Source organism: Neolamprologus brichardi, chromosome 9 (assembly GCF_056152115.1).
Source record: "Neolamprologus brichardi isolate AB-2024 chromosome 9, ASM5615211v1, whole genome shotgun sequence".
NCBI lineage: Eukaryota > Metazoa > Chordata > Actinopteri > Cichliformes > Cichlidae > Neolamprologus > Neolamprologus brichardi.
In genome coordinates, this window is record NC_142112.1 from 25,317,813 (window position 1) to 25,330,018 (window position 12,206).

Below are 12,206 nucleotides of genomic sequence, written 5' to 3' on the forward strand. Positions count from 1 at the left end.
AAGAACTGCCATTTAAAAACTTATAGTGGTGAAACTTTTCCCAAGAGAAAATAATTTTCTGGGCAAATTTTGAGTTACTGCTGATGACTTGGAACAATTGACTGAATAAAACTGATGGATAGAAATGATCCCTTTGGATAAAGTTTGCACAAACTGTACAGAATGAGGGAAAAAAGCAATATTTGAGATAAGAAATAAAATCAAGAAGAGTGTAGCAGAGGTGTTGATTAAAACTAAAGTGGCAGAATAACATCCAAGCTTAATATATAAATCAATATTAGCCTTTACTAACTCTTGAGTTATTTATGACCTGATAATCTGGTGTTCCTGTGATGAAGGCCTTTATGGATTATAATATGTCAGCAGGAGAATTCTCATTAGCTTATATTCAGCTCTTTCACTTACATGATAGCAACATAATCTCACATGACCATGGCCTAGTTGGATCACTGGAGCCATGTGTGTAATGTACATGTGCATGTGTCCAGAGCATGTTGTGCTCAGGAGGGACACTGAGCCTCATCTGAAAATAGAACGGCGAAAGATGGTAGGTGAGCAGGCAGGCAGCATAGCTGGCAACCCTGTGCATGACTCACTTAAACACAGATGGTTGGAAAGAAACATGGGGCCACAGACTGCTCATCTGTCAAGCAGTGGGGACTTAGCAGCCCTCCATCTATCCTCCGAGGCCTTGGACTGGTAAGTAGCACCAGTGATATTCCTCACTGTGGGGCTCAGCATGGTTCTCCTATGCCCTCTGGATGCTCACTTGCACGCACAGAAGTCTGTCATGAACTCCTGAGCACCCCTAAAAATAACTATATTATTAAAAGTAATAACAGTGTATTTTAGTGTTATTTTCTGGAATTATCTTCATTTGTTATATTTTCCTAACATGTCTATTAAAAACTGTACAGGCTAGAGTGCAAACAGACTTTATGTCCAGTGTTGTTGATATCATGATATTACAGTGTGCTCACACAGAGGTTTTGCTGCTTCTGATGCAGGTTTGTCATTAATAGCCTAATAATAACTTTCGTTGCTGCGCCAGAAAAAGGATGCAGAGATAATCTCATGCCACAAATCAGTGATGCAGATTCAAAACGCGCTTTAACTGAAATATAGCCAAAGTTCAAGCTGTTGTGATGATGCAGTGACATTGCGGTGTCCTAGCCCAGGAGCTGGTGTTAAAAATGTTTATTCCTGTTCTGGTAGAATTAGGCTTCTGTGTTTATTTACAGCACAGCTCCAGATCCAGGTGACAACAAGTTGAATGCCACTACACTGATGTGATGGACTACAAATCTATTCTCCACTTGTGAAATAGGGGTACATGACACTCTGTGCTGAGACTGCATAATAAAGGGAGGCTTTGTATGAATTCATGAACTTTAATATAAAACAACTCTATTACCAGTTTGCTTCGTGTACATGTCTGTGGAGTGGCAGGTTGATTTTCCTATGTCTGTACTGAATAATGCTACTTTAAGTGCTTGATGATTTGGTGAACTGCCTCTATGTGGTCGAGATATAATGTTGTGCATGTTTCTACAACAAACAGTTATTAAACTTCTTTAACGACTGGGACTTTGCCTTGAGTTTTATAGCTAAAGGCTCCACCCTAAAACCAGTGCATTATATTGAAATTTCTGATTTTCACTCTGATTTCCTGAAATACACTACAATAGGTCATATAACTAATTAGGTTGCCTTTGAGAGATACATTTTAATGTGTATCCAATTGAATTGAGGTTTGCAAATGTGAAAAGGGCTGATTACATTTGCAAACAGCATATTCCATTAATATTAACTACAAAGCACCGCATGCATCTCATTAAGATCGGGAGTTGAGCCCCCCCTAAAAATGTGAACGTAGAATAGCCCCTGGTCTGACCTAAATAACTAGACCTTGCAGATGACTGTATTGTGATGCTGTGCCAGGGCTTACTCTGCGCCATTCAGGCCACACCTGTTCCCAGCCCCCCACCAAGCCCAATCAGACATATACCAAAATAAACCAGGAGCTGGAACACGATCAACATTTCTGGGCTTTTATGAGCGGAGGCTGAAGGCATGTAACTCGTGGCTAATCTCACAGGGGAGATGTTCAAATGGAGTTCAGTTTGGAGGGAAAGTAGCTGCAGAGGGCCTGAAAGTTAATTTAACAGCATTTTACACAGATGACTCAGCAGAAACTGTTAAAACTTTTAGATTTCAGTTGATTTTATAAGGTTTAAAAATACCACGGAAGGTAAGAATGTACTTTCTTAAAATTATTTTTAAAATTGCATCGCTTAATTTTATTCTCCATTAACATTAAATGAAGCACTTTGGTCATCGTTATATTTTATTGTTTTTAGTTTTTTTTAAGTAATTTCTTTAGAAGCATGAATAAGCAGAAAGAACGGGATGGGCACGGATGATCTCAGTGTCACAATAAAATTTCCGCTCTGGACCTTCACAGTAAAATGCCACTGACGCACTTTAAAATTAAAAAGTACAACTTCCTGTATTTGACAGGTAGGTTTTACGTACATTATTTCTACTGTGGACACCACTTCGACCCTTTAAATATCTTTATCCGAATTATTCAAATAGTTTAACACAATTTCAGCGCGTTACGGGTTCACATGTCGCTGCACATGCTTTTATTTTGAAGGTGCCATCGCTCATCTTCCCCGCTTCTTGCCGCAGCTCGCCTTCGGTCTCACCTCGCTCGCAAACGGCAGACAAACACAACAACAGTTTGTACTCACAAAGGTGTATCCAGTAGTCACACATGGCCACCAGCGCGCTGTACAAACACTGAAGTAACGGCATGTGAAGGGTCAATCGGCAGAACTGTGCTGAGATGAATCTTCTCTCCCGGTTTTCCTCTTTCACTCTGACGATATTGGATCTTCTGTCAGGATGTAGACGCGCCTTGATTTCGCCCCCTCCGCCCCGTGCAAGCAAACTTAATAAGTCATTCAAGGGTGGGACAGTCCCGCGTACGGTCTCAGTGAAAACTGTACGCTAATAAAAAATCCCCCCTCTCTCTTCATAAATGCCCCTGTTGCTCAGGGATTTAATCAGATATTCAAATACGTATCGCTTTTTAAATCCTAAATTGGCACCACTATTGCTTCATTTTTAACTTACATATGCGACATATGTCGCATAACTTATCTGTACGACAACTGCGCGTAAAGTATCGAGCCGCTCATCTTTTTATATTTTGCTAGGAAAACTGGATATAGTTTGACTAACTTAAAGAAAATACAGCATGAGGCAAAAAAGAGTTTTTACAATTCCAATTTGCTTTAAAGTCAATGTTTGGTGTGACCACTTTTGTTCTTCAACACAGCCTGAACTCTCTTAGGCAAGCTTTCTTCTCATCTCTTTAAGTAGTTTTCAGGAATAGTTCTTGAAGGACATTCAAACCCCACACTACTTCAGTAATGTTGATGTCCCTGTGACTGATAGCGTCCCATTGTCTGTTTTTCTATTCAGTTATGCTTTTACTGCCTTGGCACTGTGTTTGGATCACTGCCATGCTGAAAAATTAAGCCATTGCCAATCAGACGCTTTTGAGACAGTAGCTGCATAAACTGAAGGGCCAGATGCATCTGTCAGGTCCTGTGTCACATTTTTGATGCATCCTGCCCCCACCACTGGGTTTCTAATTCGTTTTTAGACCTGCCTATTCTTCTTTTGTTCTCCACTTCCCTCAAAATTTCTAAGAACGCACTGCACACCATGCCAAGATATGCCACGCGTCTGACTAATAGCTCACCCTACCCCTTAAAAAAGCAAAAAAAACCCCAAACTATTTTAAATCTGTCAAACTGTGTTACTGTGACGGGCTACTAGTAACAAACGTCCTAAATATACAGTTTAAAATGGGTTGTCTGTTATGTGCACACACAGCACCGATTCAGCCCTTGAATTAGTTGCCTATTTTATGCTTAAATGGTTCATAGTTCAGTGTTAAGGGCATAGCATACAAACACACATAAAGCATTCCTCTGAAAATGGTCAGGTACGAGGAATAAACCAAAATGAGTGAAAAATCAGCCCATGTCCAAATAAAAACATTGAAAGGCCTTCAGAAAGCCTGGAGCGCTGCGCTTGAGAAAACGATTACAAATAAATAAATAAATAAATCATCACCTTGGAAGCAAAACAAAAAGAATTTAGGGATGGCTCAAGACTTTTCCACAGTACTGTACATATATATATAAAACAACTATTGTATTTTTTAAAACACTTATCTTTTATCCACTTACACTTCCCTTTTTTCCTTCTTTTTAAAATAGTCATATGTTTGGAGATTTAATCCCTAAACCACAGGAGATCCCTTAAAATGTGGAAATACTTAGAATATGTACAATAGCCAGACAATATAGTCATGCTCCTACTGCAAGCCAGTTAGAAGTCTTCCCATTCTAGCTATCCTCATGTGAGATGGTGTGCCAAAATTTGAGAACTTTACTTCTTTTGACAACCAAATTTGAAAGCAACACCACTGACATCCCTACATATACAACTGGAGTTCCTTTAATGTGAAAACTTGAAAGCACAAAAATAGCCAAACAGAGGATGTGATTCATAAACTCAGTGTGATGACTGCCACCTTGTGGTTTAATAATAAAAAAGTGTCCCTTTGCACTAAGCTGTTTCTAAACCCAAGTGGCAGCAATTTTATTGGAGGGTTAGCCTTTGTTATTGCACACAGTTCCTATGGGGGTTGTGGGATTGTTGAAGTTTTGATCTTCTTGTATGCAGATTATATAAAATACAATCTTTTTTTCTCCCCAACATCTGTCTATATCTAATCCCTTTCATTTTATATTGAAAATGAACTTGCAGAATTGGCCACCAGTCAGAATACATGGCAACGACACAATAAAAAAATAAGTGCTTGCCCTACATTTTCAGTCCTGACCTTGCTCTGATCTCATCACTCATCAACGGACACAACCGGCAAGCAGATGGCCAAATCCACAGTAACTGACTACCACAGCCTGAAGCTGAGAAAACCTACTCTGTGGTCATTGTTCATGCGACTGATGGATCTGTCAAACTTAATGCTGCCACAAAGGCCTTTCACCTGTACTCCTCCTTAAACGCACCTTGAGAGAAAAAAAAACAAAACATAGGAGGACACACAGAGAGAGCCCAAAGTGGCATTTTTCTTCCCTTTTATAACATATGAGTCACCCTGACATATGACACACAAAATTCTGCCTTGCTCTGGGATATTTGCGTGGGCTGGTGGAGGTGTGAGGGGAAATCTGGCCCAATGCTTGGCTTGATCTTGATTCGGCCAGACTTCAGCGGTCTGTATCCCAGCCATATATATTTAGCACATCTAGAGATATTTATTCGCACAAGCTCTCTCAGAACAGAGCTCCTGGAAAAAAGCCAGTGATTGTTTTTAATTGGGTCAAGCTGTCTTGTAGTTTTTCATCCGCCCACTCACGGAGCTTCTGAAGGAAGAAAGAGCAGAGGTGTGGTGCTGTGCTTCACTGAGCCCCTGGGGGCAGTGTTGTACAGGATTTATCTCAGCCTGCAGTTCTCTACTGTAAGGCAGAGTTTGGAATACACATGCAGGGCTAGACAGAGTAAAGCCTGAAAACATCGCAGTAAGTTTAGTGTTCCACACTCAGACCAGTATGTTGAGTGTTTTTAAACACAGAAAACCAAATGTGGGAAAATGCTGCTTTCTGTAACTAATAGGAAATACCAAAACCAACAAGGTTTCTGTCATCGCCTCTGGTGACACCTTTCCACTAACTCCTACTGTGATTAACTGCCACTACAGTAAGAGCGCAGATGTTATTATATTCTAATCTCCCAGAAATCCCTCATACCCATTGGTATTAGATATTTGAAAATTACAAATATTTACTACTGATGCAAAAATTACGTTTTTAATTAAGTTATGCTTATTAACAAGATTTTTTTTTATTTAAATAAAGCCAATAAGCATATTTCCTCAAGCATTAAATCTTTTCTTACAGGAAATAAGATTCCCTGTGATTTATACTGTGCTTTTCATGAGATCCCCTATTGACTTTTAGTGCAAATACCAAATTTACACAGGTTTTCTTAGCAGAATGTATTAGATATTTGATCCGGTTTCGAGAAGTTAGCCTACACTTACTCCCAGCAAGACCACATTTGGTGTGCAAAGGTCTTTAGAAAGTGGTAGAGAAGTAATTAAGAACAAACCTAATCAAATGAGAAAATTCTTAATCCTTTCTCAGTTTATGTGCTGCATTTTTTTTAAATGCAGCACATAAAGCAACTCGGCCGTTCTCTTTCTGAGCAACTAAACCTTTATATTAATTTGCATGTTTAATTATTCTTTTGTCTTTTACTTACACTAAAACATTTTTTAACAAAAGCGGCCAATCTAAAGTACAGTTATATATGACAAGTATTTTATTAGTATTAATTTTTTTTAATTGCTCTTGTGCAGTGGAAGCAGATAGAAAAAGTATGCTAGAAGCTGCATAAGAGAACTAAACGAAGAGGTTGTTTTCCCTTCAGTGTTTGCAAGACCATTGGCAATATGGAACACATGCATGCCTTAAATGCTTACTTAAGGAATGCTTTATTCAGCACAATGCCTCTGGTAGGGGCTGTAAAAAATTCACAGCCATTAAATCAAATATTGTCCTATAACTGATTACATGAAGCTAGGGCGTGAATACCTTTTTCTTTTCTTTTTTTTAAACCAAATCCTTTGGCACCTCTGAATAGACGCTGGGAAATGTGAGGTTGGATAAATGACAGTAGGTCAGCAAGCATGGGAAACAAGGGGGAAAGAAAGAGAAACCATAAGAAGCTATGGCAAAATTCCCAGACTTAAGATATGCATGTATACGGTTTCTAATACAAGGTCATTTATTCTTCCTGAAGAAGTGCCACAACAGGTTGATTTACCCACACACCTAGCTTCGCTCGTATAAAGGAAGCGGCTCTAGCTGTTGAGCAAGAAGGCAAGGGAGGACAAGACAAAGCAGGGGTGAGGAGGTGATGAATATGTTAACTGGAGATGACGTGGGGTTGAAGGAGCAGGGCTTAAAGGCAGTAAAATCCTCACATTAACCGATTGCTATGGATTTTCCGAAGCTTTAGAAAGAGGATCTGCTCCAGATTTTGTTAAACCGATCCAAAGGACCTGATGTCTTGGCCAACGTGTCTGTTCGAGGCAATAGCAGCATGTCTGCATTAGTGAGTTTGCAGGTTAACGTGTGTGCGTGTATGTGCCAGTTTAAGCGGGCACGGACGCAGGCAACAGCAGCCACAGCTACTTCACATTCAAAGAGAAGAGATCAAAGGACGACCCTTTACTTCGGTCTCCTTCCTCGGGATTAAAAAGATCATCAATAATAATGGGCTGGAGCAGTGCAGTGGGCAAACCGGAGACAAGCATGAGCGGAAGCTGATAGGTCTCTTGCCTGCTGTGTGTCTGTGCGTGTGTGTGTGATATTTTGGCTTTTTGCCGTGGGGACAAGTGGGAGCTGAAAACCATAAGTGCGGGCTGTTTTTCTGGAACCGGTGCTTGAACCAGCTTTCAGAAACATCATGCAATATTCACCACAACAACGTCTTCATTTCTCGCTTTGGGCTCCCAGACGATTTCCTGTGAAATGTATTAATGTGCGTGTGTTTGCTCGTGTGAGCGTTCACATCGCGAAACAACAGAAATAAACTAAACTGTAAAAGCTGTGAATGTTTGCTTAGGAGGACGTCACCGTGCCGACAGTTATATGTTCTTTATAGCCTACTATGTGAGAGCTGAGAGAGAGAGAGAGAGACTGCAAATGTCAAATGTCTGTTATGAATATGAAATTATAAAATGCATATTGTTTGCTGTATTTTCCCGTGGGTAAAGGGTACTTTGAGTACTGAGTGCTGTAAAATGCTAGCCTACAATAATTTTACAGCAAATCCCCATTATGTGCACACGTTACCTACATTAATATGGACAGGAGGCAAGGTTTACAGCTACCGCACATGCTGCCTTTGACGGCTGAAACACATTCTAGCCTTTTGATTGTTTCTAATCCCAAACAGCACCATATCCCCCCCCCCCCCCCCCCCCCATGCTTATTTGCCAGTAATTTACTGAAATGACTAAAATGTTGAGATTTCCAGTTCATTTCCAAAAACAGCAGTTAGAAAGAAATTGATAATATCCTTCAATAGTTGGGAAGAAAAACAGAAATCTTCATAGCCTCTGTAAAATCTGATTATCAGGTTTAAGGAGTGTTAAGATGTGGGGGGTGTTGTTTCAGTGGTTCGAAACCATCTGCCATCCCTGTACTTTACACACTGCATTAGGAGAACAACTCCTACCTAACTTTAACCAGATGATCACATTAAAAAAGTCATCCATTCAAAATGCAGACACATAGAGACTTTTCCCTCCTCTCTCCAGTCTCCATCTCTTCTTTTACTCTTAATCGCGGTCTCGCCCCAGTGGGAGACAAAGGAGAGGTTGAGATAATTAATCACAGTGACTGATGAATTTGTGATGAAAATCTGATGTGACGAAGTGTACAGTAGTATAGTTATGACAGTAATCTGAAGCAATCCCCTACCTTTAGTACCAATTACAGTTAAATGCTTTCCACATCACCTTGTAATATATCACTGTCCTAATGTCCCATGTTGCGTGCTTAAATCTTGGTTGCAACTGATTTTGAGATACCAGGAGGTCGGTGGGAAATAAGGGTCAAGGGTAACAAGAAGTCGACAAAGTACGACACAAACCCAAGACAGAATATTGCCGTCAACTGGAAGGAGTTGTGTTATGTTGCCTCATCAGTACCATACACCGGGCTATTATCTCATCTTTGAAATTCCAAAAAATAAATATCTGTCCATCATCTGTCCAACTAAGGCATCACAAGGATGTTCATTAAAATGCCAACAGCTATGAGGCAACCGCTTCTAAAATATGTGCTACAGCAAAGAAATCTCTGCTTAGTCACCTGACAAATGTTTAAAGGTGTTGCCTTTGTGTTACAGATCAAGAGCGAGCCCTGCAAGGCGTGTGCGAGACAGCCAGAGAAATAGAGACTTCCTGTACCACGTGTAGCAGCTGTCTAGGATGAAAACCCCATTTTAGTCCCTACAACACTTCACCTGATAGATGATCTTCATTATCTCTTCCTTCCTCCGAGGAGGGAGCTTTGAATGTCTTCCTCTTATCACTCTCTCCGTTTTATAGATCAATAAGTACTACCAAACAACAGAACAATCAAATGAATCCTCCATTGCCTTTAATTGCATTCCTAACTTGGCCTCTTCTTTGATATATAATCATAGAAACAGTGGGGTGCAAATTCATATTTTGTCTAATTTCACTAACTGGAGCAGGAAATGATAGTCTGCAAAGACGTCAGTTGGAGCAGTTTTTAAAGAGCCTTAAATAAATGTTTGCTCAGAGTCAGTAGTAAGCCCTTTTAATTCACTGAACCAGTTTTGCAATTCTTCCAATTTGCAGTTAATGTGTTTAATTAGCTGGCTGTAACCTTTGTCAACCTGGTTTGGGGAAATGCTGTCTTTTAATTGGCATAATTAAATAATAATGGAAGCGAACACCAATGTGCGTCAGGCTATGGTGACTCAACGTGCACCGTGTAAGGGAATGACGTTTGGATTTGCAGCGGGAAGCATAGAAGCACCCAGTGCTGGATGCCAGCACCACTCAGCATCAATACTGCATGCAGTAATGCTGGAAAACTAAGCACTCCAGACCATGAGGCACACAAGAGGGCTAAAATAAGATCCAGCAGTCAGTGAGCTTTACAGCTCAAATAAGCTCTTATGCGAGAAAAAAAAAACAGTCCGGCATTCATCTTATTGTATCAGAGAAGAAAACTGGGTCAGATGGATAATAATATAGAGGGTCTGGGTCTGTGTTTGCAAAGTGAAACTAGTCTGCAGCTGGCTAACCAAGTCAGCTCTTTTTTATGGAAATAACCAAGACTGGGTTTCTTCAGAAGAGGGAAAGAAAGGAGAAGATTTGACTTGATGACCATCAATCATGTGTATTGCAAACTTTCCAGCGAAGTAAGCAAGTAAAGTGCAGTATTAAGATATTCATTCAGAAATCAGAGTGCATCCATAAAATATACTTTCTAAGCTCATATGAATTTATAATAGGTTATGTATGTTCACTCAGTCATGAGCACATGAGTATGCATGCTTTAAGCACATGTTCCCACCCACCTGTGCTGCTCTGGATGGTTCTAACAGTGGTGGTGGTGCGTGGGGGTGAGTTGGTCCTCCTGCTTCCCGCTGTTACGCTCCCCTCTTCCTCTTCCTGTGAGCAGCCTTTCTCGATGGCACGCACGTAGCTGTGGCTCCGCATACGGAAACACCCAGGCATGGGCAGGTCTAGGGCATCCACTGCTTGTGACTCCATCTCACTGAACACTGACTCACACACCGCCTCGATCTGCCCATTCACCTCCACCTCGCTCACCTGTGGAGGAGGGAAAAACAGACAGACATACATACAGTATGTGCACACAAACATCCACACAGAGGAAAAAGAGAACACCTTGAAAAATAACAATGCACAGGTGTATACCAGCACAGTGTATGAGAAAGGTGAATGGACAATATATTAAAGTAGCAAAAGCCAGAGAAACATCTTTTAGTGCTGCAAGAATTGCTGTTACTGTACTACTCTACTGCTCAAAGCTTCACCAGGCAGGAGTTTTATATACAAACACAGTTAAAGTGCAAATTCGGTGCTGCAACATAACATTGGGGTTTCAGCGTTACCCATAATTTATGGCAGGCAGATTCACCACATTTGGTCAAAAAAAAGAGAAAAAAATATATTTTTGTTTTGTATAAATGCATCTTTGCCAAGGAGAAATAATAAAAACCGCAAAAGTACTTTTAACAAAACATTTTTCAAATCTTTTGACTGAAATCCAGCCATCGAAATATTTGCTTGCAGTGAATTATGTTCTACAACTCTGTGCCTTTTGGTAATGCATCATACACTATTCAAGCTTTTTTTTTAGCACATCAAATCACAGAATTTCCATGTCAGTGCAGAGTACAGCAATTCATTTTTGTCACTGCTTTTACCTCCACGCCGTCTTATGAAGCTTTAAGCCATTTATAGGAATTTCCATATAGCCCACTTAAAATAGAAATACATTGGAGAAAAATAAAAGACTATCCAAGGGGTGCAGAGGGGGAAGAATCCCTGTAGGATAAAACTTCAAAGGGCCATACAACACAGTGAAATACTACGCGTTATTAAAGGTGAGAATGGGAAGTGTCAAAGCTAAGACTACTGGGATTTGAAATGTGACTCAAGGACATCTAATTACACCTACATCATTAGCTAGTGCAGCTTCAAAACAGGCTCTAAAGCAAACACAACTCAGAAAACTTGCGACAGACTTGCAAGATGGGTGTGTGGGACAGACTGGGTTATGTGAGGGCAGATAATAGGATAGTTCCCAGGATATCTTCACAGGGAGTGACACAAATGAAAGAAGCAGGACTTGGTAAGCAGAGTGTAGAGTCAGAGGTGTAAGTGCACATTTGTAGAGTTGGGAATCAGGAAGGTTTGTGGACCTTGATTCAGTCTATTGACACCAGCTGACACTAGATGCAAACAGTGAAATAGAGAACCTAAGCAGCACCTTTATTCTTTTTGTTGATGCCAGGTCCAGTGTGACATTCTCTTCTTGGCCTGCTCCATGCCAGGACTTGAAGGGATGTCTCAGGGGTCCATCATTCAGATGGTGAGGCAAACTGTTGCCCCTGGGCTTTAGAGGGGAGTACATATTCCCATTACCCCAGGCAAAAAGGTAAACTAAGTTCCCCTGTCATTACAAATAATGCAATGTATCAAGCACTGCTCAAAATCCCAAATGACTAACATCTTATTTTGCAGCTGGCAATACATTAACAGACCTCCACCAGGCTAGTGTGTGTCTTGTTTCCTGGCCAGTTCTTCAGTATGTTCAATAACTGTCACATCACCTCAAATGCCCGTTATTATTTGGAATCTATCCGACTTTGAATTATTCATAAAAATCACATTGCTGCATGTTAAACGAGTAGAACAGCTTAAGCTTGTCATTTTGGTTCGCAAAATATGCTGATGCAGAAAGAGCGTATTATGGCAAAAGAGGGAACTGAGGGAGGTCTGCATCCCCTCCTGTTTAATT

The 12,206-nt window shown here is 40.5% G+C and overlaps 1 protein-coding gene across 2 annotated transcripts in view; it reads right to left on the reverse strand.

Moving 5' to 3' along the window:
* Positions 1–12,206, reverse strand: part of dlgap1b (discs, large (Drosophila) homolog-associated protein 1b) — a 96,572-nt gene that overhangs the window by 22,273 nt on the left and 62,093 nt on the right. For both annotated transcript variants that reach the window (XM_006795070.3, XM_006795071.3), the window contains exon 6: positions 10,234–10,489. In XM_006795070.3, the coding sequence (XP_006795133.2) occupies positions 10,234–10,489 (256 nt within the window). The remainder of the gene's footprint in view (positions 1–10,233; positions 10,490–12,206) is intronic.